Below are 16,720 nucleotides of genomic sequence, written 5' to 3' on the forward strand. Positions count from 1 at the left end.
CTAAAGCACCTCAAGTTAAAATTGTGAAGGTGTTGGTTGCTGGTGTTTGAGAAGGTGCCTGTGGGTGCTAACCTAGGAGACTGCCCCTGTGGGCACCTCAGCCACTGCCAGAAAGGCAGCACTGGCAGCCAAAACCTCACAAAATCTCTTCAGGGTAGTGGCGCCACAGTCACATGTTCCCATTTCTGATATGCCCAAGAACCCACTTAGAAATCTCAAACTCAGGATCGCTGCAAAGGGCACATTTTGTAGAAGAAAAAACTGGTGATGCTCGGAAACGCCACCTGTCCCCATAGGGGAAAACAACTACCCACCCCAAAACAAAACACGGGGGGGGGGGGAGACCACCCCCAAAGGTTGGGCAAGCCCTTCACTCACCCAACCAAACTATCTTCTCCACAAGCTAAAGCACCCCAAGTTAAAATTGGGAATGTGTTGGGTGCTGGTGTTTTGAGAGGGTCATTGTGCCTGTGGGTGCCAGCCTAGGAGACTGGGCTGAGGGGAAGGTTCATCCCCTTGTACTGGGGTGGGATGAAAGGGCTGCTGCAATGCAGGTGCGGGGAATCTACAGGTGAAACTCGAAAAATTAGAATTTCGTGGAAAAGTTAATTAATTTCAGTAATTCAACTTGAAAGGTGAAACTAATATATGAGATAGACTCGTGACATGCAAAGTGAGATATGTCAAGCCTTGATTTGTTGTCATTGTGATGATCGTGGCGTACAGCTGATGAAAACGCCAAATTAACAATCTCAGAAAATTAGAATATTCAAGGAAATCAGCAAAACAAGGTTTGCAAATCAATCAAGATTGGACCTCTGAGAAGGGGAAGAAAGCTTTGCATGTCATGAGCCGATCTCATATATTAGTTTCACCATTCAAGTTGAATTACTCAAATCAAGGAACTTTTCCACGATATTCTAATTTTTCGAGTTTCACCTGTAACTACCAAGTCCCGTCTGCCCCAGGAAGCATGGTCAAGGTCGACGTTAGGAGTTGTAGTTCATCAATGTCTAGATTCCTAAAGGCTCCCCAGACTTGCTGTTATGGAAAAGGCTTCATCATTGGAGAGAGGGGTGCAGAGCATGTGTTTGTATAATAGGGAAGAGGAGGCTGGTTTCAGAGGGAGGGTGGATGTATGAAGCAGTGTGTAGAGTATTGAAGGTGGTTGGGTTTGGGGTATTGACAGATGCACTAGTGGCCTGCCAGAGGGTCTGGAAACCAAGCCTTAGGAGGAACAGCTGAGGAAATTGGGGACGTTCAGCCTGGAGGAGAGAAGACTTTGGAGGTGATATGACTGCCCCCTTCAAATAGCTAAAGGGCTGTCACATGGAAAATCTGAGCGAGCTTGTTTTCGGCTGCTCAACGGGAAGAACCCAAACAAATGGATTCAAATGGCAAGAAATGAGATTCTGACTAAACTTTAGGAATAACTTTCTGACAGTAGAGAGGGGTTTGACAGTGGGTCAGAGTCCCTTGGACTTTTAAGCAGAGATTTGACGGCCATCGGTCAGGGGTTCTTTAGCTGTGATTTCTGAATTGCAGGGGGTTGGTTTGGATGACCCTTGGGGATCCCTTCAAACTATACGCCCTGCTTTGTGACATAGCTGTCAACGTTTTCATTTTTTTAAGGGAAATTCCCTTATTCCGAATAGGATTCCTCGCAAGAAAAGGGAAAAGTTGACAGCTATGCTTTGTGGACCATGCTGGCACCACGGGACCTCTGCTACCCCAAGGCCATGCCTCTAGCTCCCTGTCTACTCCTTCCTACCTCTGTCCTTATTTCAAGTTTTGCTTAGATCTTCTTGCAGCTGGGTGGAATGAGATGAGTTGGAGAGCAAATGCGGTTTGCTGGCTGTGAAGGAAATTCCCACGTTGACTGTTGCAGCAAACTTGTGGAAGAAGGGTTTCTTTTGCCAGGCAAACTCTTTTTGCTTCTGAGGAACAGAAGAGGTTGAGGAAAGCTTTTCCCCCAGATTTTTTTTTAAAATAAAAAATCTCCAATATTAAGTTTGCCAAGCTGTGCAGGGTGAACATCCAAGTACTCTGGCTTTGTGTCAGCCAGTAGTTAAGGAAAACAATAAGAGATATTTTTAATTTATTAAATACTGCTAAGCTGGCATTTCACACCAAATATTAAGGATGCTTAACAGTATTTCAGAAGTTGGTTGGAGGTGCCGTGAGTGTCATTACTCCAACCCCCTGCAATACAGGAAGCTTTTGCACAATGTGGAGGTCGAATCCACAACCCTGAGATTAAGAGACTCAAGTTCTGACTGAACTATCCCAGACTGGCTTCCTCGAAAGAATAATGGGAACTGTAGTTTGTTAAGGTGCTGGGAATTGTAGGTCTATGAAGGGGGGGAAACTACGATTCCCAGGATTCTTTGGGGAGAAATCATGAGCTTTAAGCGTGGGTATAATTTGCTTTCAATGTATGGTGTAATCTACCTGCAAACAAAACCAGACTGAATGCTCAATTAACCGGTCATGTGGAAGAGAGCAGCATAATAAGCAAAGTCTACTGGCTTCTGGTTGCCTTAGTTTTGGAGAGGTACATCCTAAAGGTGAGGGATCATTTGGGATCCAGTCCAAGTTTGGGTCCTTGGGGCTGCTAGATTGGCTGTGGAAGCCTCCATTTTACTCTCTGTTCTGCCACAAACTGTGGGGCTTTCCCAGGGACCCAATTTGCTGCTTCCCTTGTGGGCTGCCAGCTTCTTCGCCTTCAGAATATCCGAAGCCAGGAAGCCCTGAGTTCGAATCCTCACTTGGGCACGGGTCACACCAGTCTCCTCCCTGTCCTCCTTCAGGTTAACCAGCGTCATCTCTGGATACCATCTGCTGGGGAATACAAATAGGAAGAGAGTGTGCCTGCCCAGTGTGTAAAAGGTAAAGGTAAAGGGACCCCTGACCATTAGGTCCAGTCGTGACCGACTCTGGGGTTGCGGTGCTCATCTCGCTTTATTGGCCAAGGGAGCCGGTGTACAGCTTCTGGGTCATGTAGCCAGCATGACTAAGCCACTTCTGGCGAACCAGAGCAGCGCACAGAAATGCCATTTACCTTCCCGCTGGAGCGGTACCTATTTATCTACTTGCACTTTAATGTGCTTTCGAACTGCTAGGTTGGCAGGAGCAGGGACCGAGCAACGGGAGCTCACCCTGTCGTGGGGATTCGAACCGCCGACCTTCTGATTGGCAAGTCCTAGGCTCTGTGGTTTAACCCACAGCACCACCCATGTCCCTGCCCAGTGTGTAGTGGCTGTGAAAAAGGCAAATTCCATGCTAGGGATCATCAGGAAAGGAATGGAAACTTTTGACATCATAGTGACGTTATAGAAATCTATGGCGCATTTGCAGCACTGTGTGTGGTTCTGGTCACCTCACCTCAAAAAGGATATTGCAGAGTTGGAGAAGGTTCAGGAAAGGGCAAGCAAAATGATCAAGGAAAAGCTTCAGAGTTTGGGACTTTTCAGAGAAACGGTGAATAAGAGGGGACGTGATGGAACTGTAGAAAGTTCTCTCTCATATACTCAGGGATGTCCAAGAATGCTGGAAGATGCAGGACAGATAAGAGGAAGTCTTCCTTCTGGCAGTGCATGAACTATGGAACTCCCTCCTACAGGAGAAAGAGATGGCCATCAACCCAGAGGACTGGGCAAATTTATGGCTGCCAATTGCTACTAACCCTGATGGCTATGTTCTGCCTTCACTGTTGCAGGCAGCAGGCCCCCTGAATAACAGTTGCTGGGAATCGCAGTTGGGCAAAACGACTTAGTTGGTCTTTAAGGTGCTACTGGAAGGAATTTTTCCTGTTCTTGGGTCCCACTTGCAGGTTCCCCATAGACATCTCCCACTGCAAGAACAGGAGGTTGGTCTGTTATTTATTTGTTGCATCGGTATTCCACCTTTCCTCCCCACTTTGTCCTTACAACAACCCCGTGAGGTAGATTAGGCAGGGAGTGAGTGGCTGGCCCAAGGTCATCCTGTGAGCTTAGTGGCCAAGTGGAGATCTGAAGCCTGGACTCTAACCATGACGCCACCACGGGTTCTCTAGCCTTGATGGGCTTTTGGCACGGCTTTTTAGAGAAAAGCTTAAATAAATGGTCCTTTAAAAAGAAAAACAAATGCCAAATCAAAGTATCTCCCCTCAGAAATATTGTGATCCTTTTCTCATATCGCATTGTCCCTGCGGGATCAACCCTCTCAGCCCCAACCCATCTTCCCCCCCCTGCGCCTCTCACTTTCCTGGTGCGTAAAAATCTCCACGGGGAGGATTCTTGGAGGGGCGTTTGTGCGTTTTTGGGGAGGTGGGAAGGGGGCTTGCTTTGGCTGTCTACCGAGAGAGATGTTGCCGCCGCCGACGCTGGTGGTGTGCCCAAAATGATGGGATGCGGTTGCCAAGGTAACCAGACTGGACGTCAGCGCGCGCGCCTGGGCATGTGTGCGCGGCCGCCGCTCCGGGCTGGCTTGTGCGAGGTGGGTCCAGCGCGCTCCTCCTCCTCCTCCTGCGCGGCTGCGGATCGCGGCGGGGCAGGCAGCGGCGAGAAAGAGGAGGAGGAAGAAGAAGAGGGGCCGATCTCTGCCCCCCTCCCGCGCGCCGGGCTCCCGAGCACCCCCTCTCCATCCCTCCCCAGTCGCTGCAGCGGCCATCTTCGCTGCCTCGCCCTCCGCAGCGCAACGTGCGCACCGGGCGGAGGCGGCCGCCGCTCGGCTCGCGGAGCGATGCGCGGCGCGGAGGAGCCGCAGATCGCGGAGGACATGTCAGGTAGGTGGAGAAAGCGTGGGGAGGAATAAGGGGGGGGGGACAAAACCTGACCCGAGTGGAGGCTCAGATGGGAGGGTGCACCTCTTTCCCCCAAAACAGCCCAAAGAGGAGTCCTGCTGGGTCAGGTACCTTTCTCCAAGGTAGCCTGCAAGACTGCCCCCACGCTGGGAGGGGGATGGGCTCTCCCAAACAGGGCCCTGAGGTGGTGGCCCCTTTCCCTCTCTGATCATCTACTTGAGGTAGACTGCCCCTGTCCATGGAGGCTCCCTTTAGCTTATCCAAAGGCTTGTTGGGCACCTCTCTCCACCCGATCCCGGAGTCTGGGTGCAGCAGGGCAAAGCCACTAGAATAATAAAATTGTAGATTTGGAGGGGACCCCCAGGGCCATCTAGTCCAACCCCTTAAAATGCAGAAATCACAGCTGGAGAGTCCCTGACTCTGAATCCAAGCTCTGTTTCCAAAACCTGCAATGAAGGAGAGTCCTTCTGAGGGAGGCCCTTCCACAGCTCAGAAAGTTGTTCCTAAGGTTTAGTAGTCGGTTTGGGAGCCACCCTCTGGAGCAGCAGAAAGATGGCTAATCATATTAGCTCTCTGTCTTCTTCACATCTCTTTGAGCCTCGGGAGTTTAGAAGTGTGCTACCTCACCCCCCCCCCTCTAGCTAATAGCTGTCCTCAGTAAGCCTATTGAGAGGGAGGGCGGTGATTTGCACACACCCTACTGAAATCAATGGGGCTTCCTGCCAAGCCTGAGCACAGGTTGTAAACAACGTTTGACAAGTAGCAGATGTTCTTTGGTGGCCTTTGCAAGCCTGATGGGACATCCTGGGAAAGTGTGCCCCTCTGGGCCAGGTGACCAGTGGTCCTTCTGATTCCAGTAATCTGTCTCCAGAAAGACCTCAGGGAATTCCTAAAATGAGAAACACAAGAGAGGAACTCATCCTCTGTTCCTTTTCATTTAAGAACATAAGAAGAACCCTGCTGGATCAACCCAATGGCCCATTGTGTCCAGCATCCTGTTCTTACAGTGGCCAACCAGATGCCTGTGGGAATCCAGCAAGCATATGATCAGTCTCTCCCCATCTGTAGCACTCAGAAGCATCACTGCCTCCTACCACAAAGGCACAGCTTAGCCATTGTGGCTTTGTTGTTGTTTAGTCGTTTAGTCGTGTCCGACTCTTCGTGACCCCATGGACCAGAGAGCGCCAGGCACCTCTGTCCTCCACTGCCTCCCGCAGTTTGGTCAAACTCATGCTGGTAACCTCGAAAACACTATCCAACCATCTCATCCTCTGTCGCCCCCTTCTCCTTGTGCCCTCCATCTTTCCCAACATCAGGGTCTTTTCCAGGGAGTCTTCTCTTCTCATGAGGTGGCCAAAGTACTGGAGCCTCAGCTTCACGATCTGTCCTTCCAGTGAGCACTCAGGGCTGATTTCCTTCAGAATGGAGAGGTTTGATCTTCTTGCAGTCCATGGGACTCTCAAGAGTCTCCTCCAGCACCATAATTCAAAAGCATCAATTCTTCGGCGATCAGCCTTCTTTATGGTCCAGCTCTCACTTCCATACATCACTACTGGGAAAATTGTGGCTAGTAGCAGTCAATAGCCTTCTCTTCCAGATATTTTTTTTCCTAATCCTCTTTTAAGACCATTCAAGTTGGTGGCCATCCCTGCCTCATGTGGGAGTGAGTTCCACAGTTCAACAATGCACTGCCTGAAGAAGGACTTTATTTTATTGGTCCTGAACCTTCCAACATTCAGCTTTATTGGACGACTTCTAGTGTTTTGAGAGAGGAAGGAAAACTTATCTCTGGCCACTTTCTCTCTGACATGCATAGTTTTATAAACTTCTATAAATTTTATAAACTTTTATAAATTTCTCGTGTCCTGGGGTTTCCTTCTGAGGAATGGGGAGGGCCCCACTTGGCTCTAAGCTGATGCTGAATATATCCTCAGTCCATTTGTCTCTAGGCCTCTTCGGAAACTGCCAAAGAGGCTCACTGCTGTTGCTGCTTACTGACATTATAGTGAACTCTGAAACTTAATTAGCAAAGTCCACTAGGTGGGTTCTCAGCTGTTCACTCCTGTCTTAGTGACCTGGAAGCTTGCCTTGCTAGTTTTAAGAGGTTACCATATTGGTCTCCAAAGGATGCTAATAAATAATATGGTTATCCATTTGCTTGGTCTTTGGGTGCTTTGCCTAATAATGTTTCCTTTTCTGCTTCAAGCTGCTTGAAGAAAAAAGTTCCTTAATGAACTAATACTTCAACAGTTGGCACAATTTGTCCTGTTTTATGGGGAGGGGTTTTTGAGTTAAGCGGGAACCTCTGAAGTCCTGCACCCCCTGCATTAGAAATACAGTGGTACCTCGGGTTAAGTACTTAATTCATTCCGGAGGTCTTTACTTAACCTGAAACTGTTCTTAACCTGAAGCACCACTTTAGCTAATGGGGCTTCCTGCTGCTGCTGCGCCGCCAGAGCACAATTTCTGTTCTCATCCTGAAGCAAAGTTCTTAACCTGAAGCAATATTTCTGGGTTAACGGAGTCTGTAACCTGAAGCGTATGTAACCTGAAGCGTATGTAACCCAAGGTACCGCTGTACTTCTGCAACGTTGCTGCAGGAACACACATACTTTCAAGCCTCTCATTTTCAAGTGCTTCTGCCAGTAATCTTGACAACAACCCTGTAAAGTAGGTCAGTGTTGTTCTTATAATGCAGATGGTGTCTCTGAGGCTGAGAGATAGTATCCTTAAGGGCAGAGGCAGGGTTAGTTATGCAATATGTTTGGGAGGGAATTGCACTCCCCTTTAAGAATATGGTCGGGACGCAGGTGGCACTGTGGGTTAAAGCCTCAGTGCCTAGGACTTGCCGATCGAAAGGTCGGCGGTTCAAATCCCTGCGGCGGGGTGCGCTCCCGCTGCTCGGTCCCAGCGCCTGCCAACCTAGCAGTTCGAAAGCACCTCCGGGTGCAAGTAGATAAATAGGGACCGCTTACCAGCGGGAAGGTAAACGGCGTTTCCCTGTGCGGCTCTGGCTCGCCAGATGCAGCTTTGTCACGCTGGCCACGTGACCCGGAAGTGTCTCCGGACAGCGCTGGCCCCTGGCCTCTTGAGTGAGATGGGCGCACAACCCCAGAGTCTGTCAAGACTGGCCCGTACGGGCAGGGGTACCTTTACCTTTACCTTTTTAAGAATATGGGTTATAATTGCTAGATCTAAACGCTGATCATGGATATCCAATAATAGCCACTGTGACTATTACGTTGGCAAGATCCAGCTTAGATTACTGTAAGGCACTCTTCATAGGGCTGCCCTTGTTTTGGGAAGGGACAAATGGCCACCTTCAAATATAATAGCCATTTCAAATATCTGCCACATGGAAGATGAAGCAAACTTGTTTTCTGCTGTTCCAGAGGGTAGGACACCAACCAATGGACAAGCAAGGAGATTCCTATTTAAACATGAGGAAGAACTTTCTGACAGTTGCTGGAAACCACAGGAGCAGAGAGTGATACTGTGCTCAGATCCTGCTTGTGGCTTGCCCTTTGGGTCATTTGACTGGTCACTGTGAGAAAAGGATGCTGGACTACTTTATCACAAACTCACCTGAACCTGTGACTGAAGGCCACCTGCTGCACCAGAACTGTAACAGCACTTTGCACCTATTTATAACATGCCTTCGTTCAATCAAAGTCGGCATACATGGGGTGGTCTCCTATGCAGGCGCTGACAAAACTCAGATCACCTAAACTTCAGCAAGGGCTGCACTAGGCACATTTTGGACCTTGTTCAAGGCATGCCTTAGCATTGGCCCCATGATTCCTGCAACAGCCCCGTGAGGTTGGCAATGTATTTGCAGGTTTTGAACATTCCCCCCCCCCCCATACTTGCTGGCTGTGTGTGTTGGAGCCACACACTCTAACTACAGCGAGTCAGAATGATGCAGCCTCAGAGGAGCACCCCTACCGCATCTCTGAATGAGTCCTCTTTCTGGACCTGGCCTCCTCTGCTGCATTTGCAGTGGGTGGGCCAATCATTCCTGATGCAGACAAGCAGCAGAATGACCTCCTCACACCAAAGGCTGATGCTAAGAAGTCAAATCTCTAGTCATGAATCATGCAGAGACACAGCAGGCAGAATCAATATTGTGCTGGAGGCCAGCACAGCCAAAGGCCTGGGGATAAAGAAATGGTTTTGCCTAGCACCTCAAAGTATGTTATGATGACGCCAGGCGAGCCTCCATAGGAAGAGCATTCCACAAGCAGGGAGCCACCACTGAAAAGGCCTGTTCTCCTATTGTCACCCTCTGGACCTCTCACGGAGGAGGCACATGGAGAAGGGCCTCAGGTGATGATTGCAGTGTCCGGGTCGGTTTGTATGGGGAAAGGCAGCCATTATAAATAATTAATATAAATAAATTTTTATTTATACCTCACCCTTCCCAGTTTAAAAACCGGGCCTAGGGCGGCTAACAGCAAATATAAAACATTGATTAAAATGTGATTTAAAAACAGCATAAAATACAACATAAAATGCAGCATCAATATCAATAAAATTCAAAATTTCAGGGTCATTGGGGGGGGGACAACAACCCAGTCAGTAGACATCAAATGATGACCAGGGCTAACTGGCCAAGTTGGTCCTACTATTGCCAGCAAGAAGACCAGAGAAGAATTTAAATGTGGGGTCCCAGAAAGGGTTTCTTCATAGAAGAGGAAAGGGAAAAGGGAATAGAGAATCAGGCTAATTCAAATTGAAGGCTGGGTGGACTAGCAGGTAGCCGTTGAGGTTCTAATGACCTGATTAAGTGTACAGCTAAAACAGCTGTTTCCTGGATCCCAGTTTATTGACTGATCCCTTTCCTTCCTGGTCTAGAAGAAGAGGATGGAGTCCTGGAAGATCTGGAGGAGTTTTATCCTGAGGAGCAGGTGAACACCCAGAAGAAGAAGAAGAAGGCCAAGAAGCTGAAGGAGAACAAGGCGTCTAAAGTCAAGAGGAAGAAGAAGGAGGTAGGTTTTCTCGGGGTTTCTGGGATGAGGAAAGCAGGAGTAAGAGGTCCACATTGTGTGATTGTCCAGTTTATCTTGAGATATTGTATGTACCTTCAGAAATGCTGAATTGGCTTATGTCAGTGATGAGGACCCTTCAGGCCCCAAAGCCATACATACCTTCAGCCCTCTGGGTCTCCTCCTGTGTATCTCCTCTCAGCTGTTTAGCTGAGAGAAGGAAAGGGCTTGATGTTACGCAAAGTGCACAATAACAGCTCCTTTCCCTTGCAAGGAGATCTGCTACAAGAAGATCAAAGCAATGGGAAAGGTGTCTCAGCAGAGAGGTAGACTTGTGCTCCTTGCAAATATGCAAAAAACAAAAAACCCACTCCAAAGAATCCATGCATTTTGCAATTGCACACATGCAGTTTTAAGGATGCATTCACATTTTGAAATGCGAGGCTTCGGGTCGTTGTAAAGGAGTGCTTGCAGTTCAGCTGCTTGTGGACATTACAATTTAGGGAGGAGAACAGTATTTGTAGAGAGCAAGAGGGAATTAAAGGAGTCACGAGGGATTCACAGTTCACAGTAAGCTGAGGCATGGTTGGGCCCCCAATCTCAAGATTGCATGGCAGGCGCCTCAGCACCATAATGGGTTGTAGTCAACATTAGACCTAATCAGAGTAGACCCACTGAAATTGATGCACATGGCAAATTTAGCTCATCGGGCTCTCCTTTATTGGAGGTTTATAAGCAGGGGCCAGACGGCCATCTGTCAAGGATTCCTGCATCGCAGAGGGCTGGATGGTGACCCTTGGGATCCCTTCCAACTCTATGCTTCTATGGTTCGATAAATCCTGTAAATTCTAGCAACTGATATTCAGAAGCATTTATGCAGGGTGTAGCCATCATAACTGGTAGCCATTGATAACTTTCTCTGCCATGATTTTGTCTCATCCTCTTCTGAAGCCATCCAAGTTGGTAGCCATCACTTCTTCCTGTGAGAGTGAGTTTCATAGTTTAATTTGGTGTTGCATGAAGAAGAACTTTATTTTACTTGTCCTGAATCTTCCAACGCCCAGCTTCCTTGTATGTCCACGAGCTCCAGAGTTATGTGAGAGGGAGATAAACTTTGTCCATTTTCTCCATGCCATGCATTGTTTTTTTAAGCTTCTGTGATGTTGCCTCTTAATAATAATAATAATAATAATAATAATAATAATAATAATAATAAATTTTATTTATATCCCGCCCTCCCCAGCCGAAGCCGGGCTCAGGGTGGCTAACAACAATCAAATAATCAAACAGTCAAATAATCACACATTCTAAAAATATTTCATTATAAAAATTAATTAAAATCAAATTGATGGCAACCGATTAAGCAAAATTCTGTGCAGGTTGCCAGAGGAGGGAGTCAGGCTGCGCCCTGACCAAAGGCCTGGTGGAACAACTCTGTCTTGCAAGCCCTGCGGAAAGATGTCAGGTCCCGCAGGGCCCTAGTCTCTTGTGACAGAGCGTTCCACCAGATTGGAGCCGCAGCCGAGAAGGCCCTGGCTCTAGTTGAGGCCAGCCTAACCTCTCTGAGGCCTGGGACCTTGAGGATGTTATTATTTGCAGACCGTAGGTTTCTCTGTGGGGCATACCAGGAGAGGCGGTCCTGTAGGTACAAGGGTCCTAGGCCATATAGGGCTTTAAAGGTTAAAACCAGCACCTTAAACCTGATCCTGTACTCCACCGGGAGCCAGTGCAGCTGGTATAGTACCGGATGAATGTGATCTCGCAGCGAAGACCCCATAAGGAGTCTCGCCGCGGCATTCTGCACCCGCTGGAGTTTCTGGGTCAGTCTCAAGGGCAGCCCCAAGTAGAGCGAGTTACAATAATCCAGTCTGGAGGTGACCGTCGCATGGATCACAGTGGCTAGGTCAGGGCGAGAGAGATAAGGGGCCAACTGCTTAGCTTGGCGGAGATGAAAAAATGCCGCCTTTGTTATAGCTGTAATCTGCGCCTCCATAGAGAGGGAGGTATCGAAGATTACACCCAAACTCTTAACGGACGGTGCTGGCACTAATTGCACCCCCGCAAGAGATGGAAATTGCCCCCTCAATCCCATATCGTCCTGCCCCAGCCAGAGGACCTCTGTCTTCGAAGGATTTAACTTCAACCGGCTCCCACTGTAACCATCCAGCCACAGCTTCCAGACATCTGGTCAGTGTGTCTGGGGCCGAGTCAGGATGGCCATCCATCAACAGATAGAGTTGGGTGTCATCAGCATACTGATGGCAACCCAGCCCAAAACTCCAGACAAGCTGGGCGAGGGGGCGCATAAAGATGTTAAAAAGCATTGGGGAGAGAATCGCACCCTGAGGCATTCCACACACCAAGGAGTGGCACGATGACAATTCCCCCCCAAGTGCCACCCTCTGTCCCCGACCAGAGAGAAACGAGCGCAGTCATTGAAGGACTGTGCCCTGGATCCCCACGTCGGTCTTACTCACCTTGTCTCTGAACTATAAAGTCCCAAACACTGCAACCTTTCTTTGGGGGGGGGGTTAATCCCTATCCGATGGATCATTTTGGTTGCCCTTTCCTGGCCCCACTGGACAGAATATCCTCCCTCTGGCGGTAGTCTGGATTTGCAAAGTATTAGCAGATGTTGCTGATGTATGTATGTCCTGGATCTCTTGGCACGAGAATTAGCTTTTAGTTTGAGGAAAGGGCCAAGGTGTTCACACTGTATGCATGCACTAATTCAGAACTCCGTGAAGGCAGGATCCCGATGTGGCTGTTTCTGCCCCATCCTCTCCACCTTACCAGAAGTGTTTTCTCCAGCATCTTGGGCCTTCCCCTCCGTGTGATACTCCAGCTGCATTGCAGCACCTCATTTACAGTTTGTCCCTGGTGGCTGGCTGTAAATCTTGGCAGCTCTCTGCTGTACCAACCGTGCTCTGTCTGTGGATGGTGCATCTGAGGGAGGGGAGAGGACCTTGGGGGGCGCTTTTTGGAGAGAGTGGGATGACGGGACGGAGGGCTGCCTGCACTCCGCGGTTCCACAGGCAGGACCCAGTTTCCTGGCCATCTCTGTTTTCCAACAGAGCAAGTTACTAGCCTTGCGAAGAAGTGATCGGAAGCATGTGGACAATGCCTAGAGAAGAAATCCTGGAAGCGGGAAGGGAATAAGGCTCTCAAGAGTCAGAGGGCCTTTGATGCCTCCTTAAACAGGGGAAAGACCATAGCTCAGCAGTAGAGCAACTGCCTTGCATGCAGAAGGTCACAAGTTCAATCCTTGGCTTCTCCATTTAGCAACGAGAAAAGACACTTGCCTGAAATTTTTAATTTAAATTTTATTATTTGTGCCCCGCCCATCTGTCTGGTTTCCTCAGCCACTCCAGGCAGCTTACAGCATATACAAATACATAATAAAACATGAAACCCTGGAGAGGTGCTGCTGGTCAGTGTAGGCAGTACTGAGCTGGATGGCCCAATGGCCTGATTCCATATAAGGCAACTTCCTATGTTTTTCTACATACAGGGAAATGAAAATTATGCCCAGCAATGCAAATGCCCTTAATTTGCATCAAGGGCACATAATTATGTTTGGAATTTGTGCAGAATAATGATAATAATGATAATAGTGTTATTATTTTAAATGTACAGAGTGTACAGAGGCCTGGCTGCAGAATGACATTATACAGCTTAGGAAAGACTAAGCAAGGCCAGAGGTCACTGCTCCTGATGCACATAGAGAGAAGCCCACATTCACCCTGGGAGTTTTATGCTCTTGCAAGACACGTGGACGAAATTAAAAGGATGCACCCTCCCACGACAGAAATGAATGTATAGATTTCCTGCTCATGATTCTGAAGCTGCTTGGGCATGTGGGCAACGCCTCCTTTGTTTGGGTGAGCATTTGCGGTGTTGCTCTAATTAGCAGAAGTGTTGGCTCCTGCGTCTGCCTGTCTCTCCTCTCCGGATTCTGGTAGCAATTTGCATCGGTTGATGGCACAGACGTGCGTGGGAGCGGCTCGCCCACCTGTTACGAAAAAGAGATGGGTGGGGAAACAGTGGCCGTCTTCCTGGTGGTGACGCAGAACACTGTTCTCAAAGCTGATGTGTGTTTGGCGGGGGGGGGGGGAGAGGGAGGGGAGGTTCACACATCAACCTTTGTTGATACTGATTCTCAGCAGCAGCTCTGAGTTTAGGGCACCCCTCCTGGACTTGGTGCCCTACAGATGTTTCTGGACTGCAGTTCCTAACACCCCTGATCATTGGTCATGTTGGCTGGGGCTGATCAGAGTCAGGAGTCCAGCAACATCTGCTGGGCAAGAGGTTCAGGGAGGTGGCCTAACACTGACCTTATACTGGCTCTCCTGGGCTTCAGATGGGGGTCTTTCTCAACTCTCCCAGGGGATTTTCTGCATGTGAGGTGCGTGCTGCTTCCATGAGCCACTGAGTGGAACATTTCCTAGTTGAAAGAAATGGGCAAAACTGACCAGCACACAGAACACCTTGCTAGTTTATCTGGTCCTCCTTTGGGCTATCGCCGTGGCACAATCCAGTGACTAATCTTGGCATGTGATCTTCCCAGAGGCTGAACACTGTTGGAGAACAGGACACTAGGCTGGGCGGATCCTTATTTTGATCCAACAAGTTGCAAGGGGGGAGGGATGTTGGTCCTCTCAACAGTACTTAAGGCCGGATCCTAGTATCCATTTCTCTTTCTTTGAATTTAGCTCCTCTGTTTGTGGAGGAGAATGGAGAAGGTGCATGCAGTCATCTAGCCAATTCTTCAGCATGACTAGGGGTCAGAGATTATGGGGATTTTGGTCCAAGAACATCTTGAGGTCCTCAGGATGGGGGACAGAATCTTGAGCCAGACAGACCAATGGCTTGATTTTGTATGAAGCTGGTTCATCAAATCATAGAATTACAGAGTTGGAAGGGACCCCAGGGATCATCTAGTCCAACCCCCTGCAATGCTTCTTCATGCAAGTGGCTTTGCCCATTTTTAGCAGGAGCTGATCTTACCCAGGACTTGTGCATACAGATAATAGCTGCCTTATACTGATCTGTCAGGCTCTGAACTGTCCATTCTGAAGCCTAGCTTGCCACTTTAAGCAGTATATGAATTAACAGTTAATTAAAAATAATAATTACGGTTGGCAGTAGGTCTTGGGCAAAGACCCTGAGATCCTTTGAAGTGGGGGTGCTGGAGAGTGGCCCCTAGAAAATCCTGCATATGAGCTCTTCTGTCTTCTGATGGGGAGATTTTGGGTTTCCAGTCTTTTAGTGTGATGCGCTCTGCCCTGTGGAACTCCTTACCAGTTGAGTTTTGGTGGGAGCTGTTCCTGCTCAATATTAGATGATGTTTTAGATGACAGACCTTTCGTACCCGATTTTTCTTTTTTTCCTTTTTTTCTGCCAACAAGCGCTTACTGATGTGTTTGTGATGTTTGTATTGTGCTTTTCATTTGTATACCGCCTTGCGATATTTTCTTTGACAAGGTGGCTCATAAATATTTAAATAAAAAAAAAAATTATAGTGTAGATTATGTACTGTACCCTGCAGCCGCAAACCCTTCTTGATACATGTATCACTGCAGATGTGACCTGTGCTGTGTGTGTGTGTGTGTGTGTGTGTGTGTGTGTGTGCGAGAGAGAGAGAGAGAGAGAGAGAGAGAGAGAGAGAGAGAGAGAAGAGGTCATTTCTCCTCTGCCTCCCCTGCATCTGCATATCTGTATCTGTGGAAGCCCCCCCCCCCAATCCTCATTCTAGATCTAGATTGCAAGAGATAATTTGTCTCAATGCCTGCCATTTTGGCAGCCAAATGCATTTGCTGATTGTTCTCCACCGGGGCTCTCAACAGGATAACCTGAACAGGAGGGAGATGTATTGACATAAAACAACCAGGCTGCTGTTTGAGTCTGAACATATGTAGATGGAAGTCCTTGTCAGGGAGGGAGGGAGGGAGGGAGGGAGGGAGGGAGAGAGAGAGAGAGAGAGAGAGAGAGAGAGAGAGAGAGAGAGAGATATGGGATTTCAGTCAGTTCTGCAGAAATTACCATGGCAACCAATTATTCAGGCCTAAATTATAACTGTTCATATCGCCAGTGAAAAGCAACAGTAGATTTCTCTCCGCCCCCCCGCCTTTTCCCCGTTATTAAATGGAAAACTTGAAGGACACAGAATTATTAGCCAGTGCTGTCTTTGTGTGTTTCTATGATTTAGGTCCAGCTTTCCCAACCTGGTGCCCTCTTGATACTTTGGACTATAACTCCCATGGGCCCAGGCTAGTCTAAAACATCAGGAGGGGCCTAGATTGAGATTTGGGGGCTTATATCAAGTGTGAACATCCATCTGGTCCAGGGATGCTCAAATATTTGCAGGCTGGAGATGGTGCTATTCACAATCTGAGAGAAAGTAAAGGGATATTCTCAGGTCATTGGTGAGTTTGCTCTGTGCATCTGGTGGCAGCTCCTCACCCCCCCCCCCCCGCACAGGCCATTGAGAATCCAGCTCTTCTGATCTGCATAATCCCACCCCTTTTATCTGCATAGCCCCGCCCCAGGTTCTCTCATTCATGCTAAGCCAGGGGTTGGCAAAGTTTACCTCACCTGGGCTGGTTCACTCCAGTGGAACTCCTTCCATGGGCCAGATCATGTGCATGCGTGAGCGCCCCTCCCCCGCGATTTCCAGCGTCTGTGTCTGTGCAGGCGCAATTTTTGGCGTCAGCATCTGTGTAGATGTGATTTCCAGTTTAGCACAGCGTGTGGGGACTCACCAAGCAGGTGGCTCAGTTCAGGGGTGGCTCGTGGGCTGGTTAAACGACCCCCATGGGCCGCTTATGGCCCATGGGCCTTAGGTTGCTGCCCCCTATGCTAAGCTGTGATGGAAAGGTGGCATTCTGGGGGGAAATCCATCATTTGTTGTTTCAACCAAGACACTCATGCATGGAACACTGGGCAGTGTTGA

General features: G+C 48.6%; 2 protein-coding genes across 5 annotated transcripts in view; one reads left to right on the top strand and one right to left on the bottom strand.

Annotated features, from left to right (window-relative positions):
* Positions 1 to 16,720, bottom strand: part of KCNAB2 (potassium voltage-gated channel subfamily A regulatory beta subunit 2) — a 384,406-nt gene that overhangs the window by 205,858 nt on the left and 161,828 nt on the right. The gene's annotated exons all lie outside the window — the stretch shown is intronic.
* Positions 4,440 to 16,720, top strand: part of CHD5 (chromodomain helicase DNA binding protein 5) — a 62,305-nt gene continuing 50,024 nt past the window's right edge. For 3 of the 4 annotated variants that reach the window (XM_083752365.1, XM_083752367.1, XM_083752368.1), the window contains exons 1-2: positions 4,440 to 4,765; positions 9,638 to 9,771. In XM_083752365.1, coding sequence (XP_083608491.1) covers positions 4,723 to 4,765; positions 9,638 to 9,771 — 177 coding nt within the window. In that variant the 5' untranslated portion in view covers positions 4,440 to 4,722. The remainder of the gene's footprint in view (positions 4,766 to 9,637; positions 9,772 to 16,720) is intronic. The other variant, XM_083752366.1, reaches the window with a different exon arrangement.

Source organism: Podarcis gaigeae (assembly GCF_964106915.1).
Source record: "Podarcis gaigeae genome assembly, chromosome: 8".
Lineage (NCBI taxonomy): Eukaryota > Metazoa > Chordata > Lepidosauria > Squamata > Lacertidae > Podarcis > Podarcis gaigeae.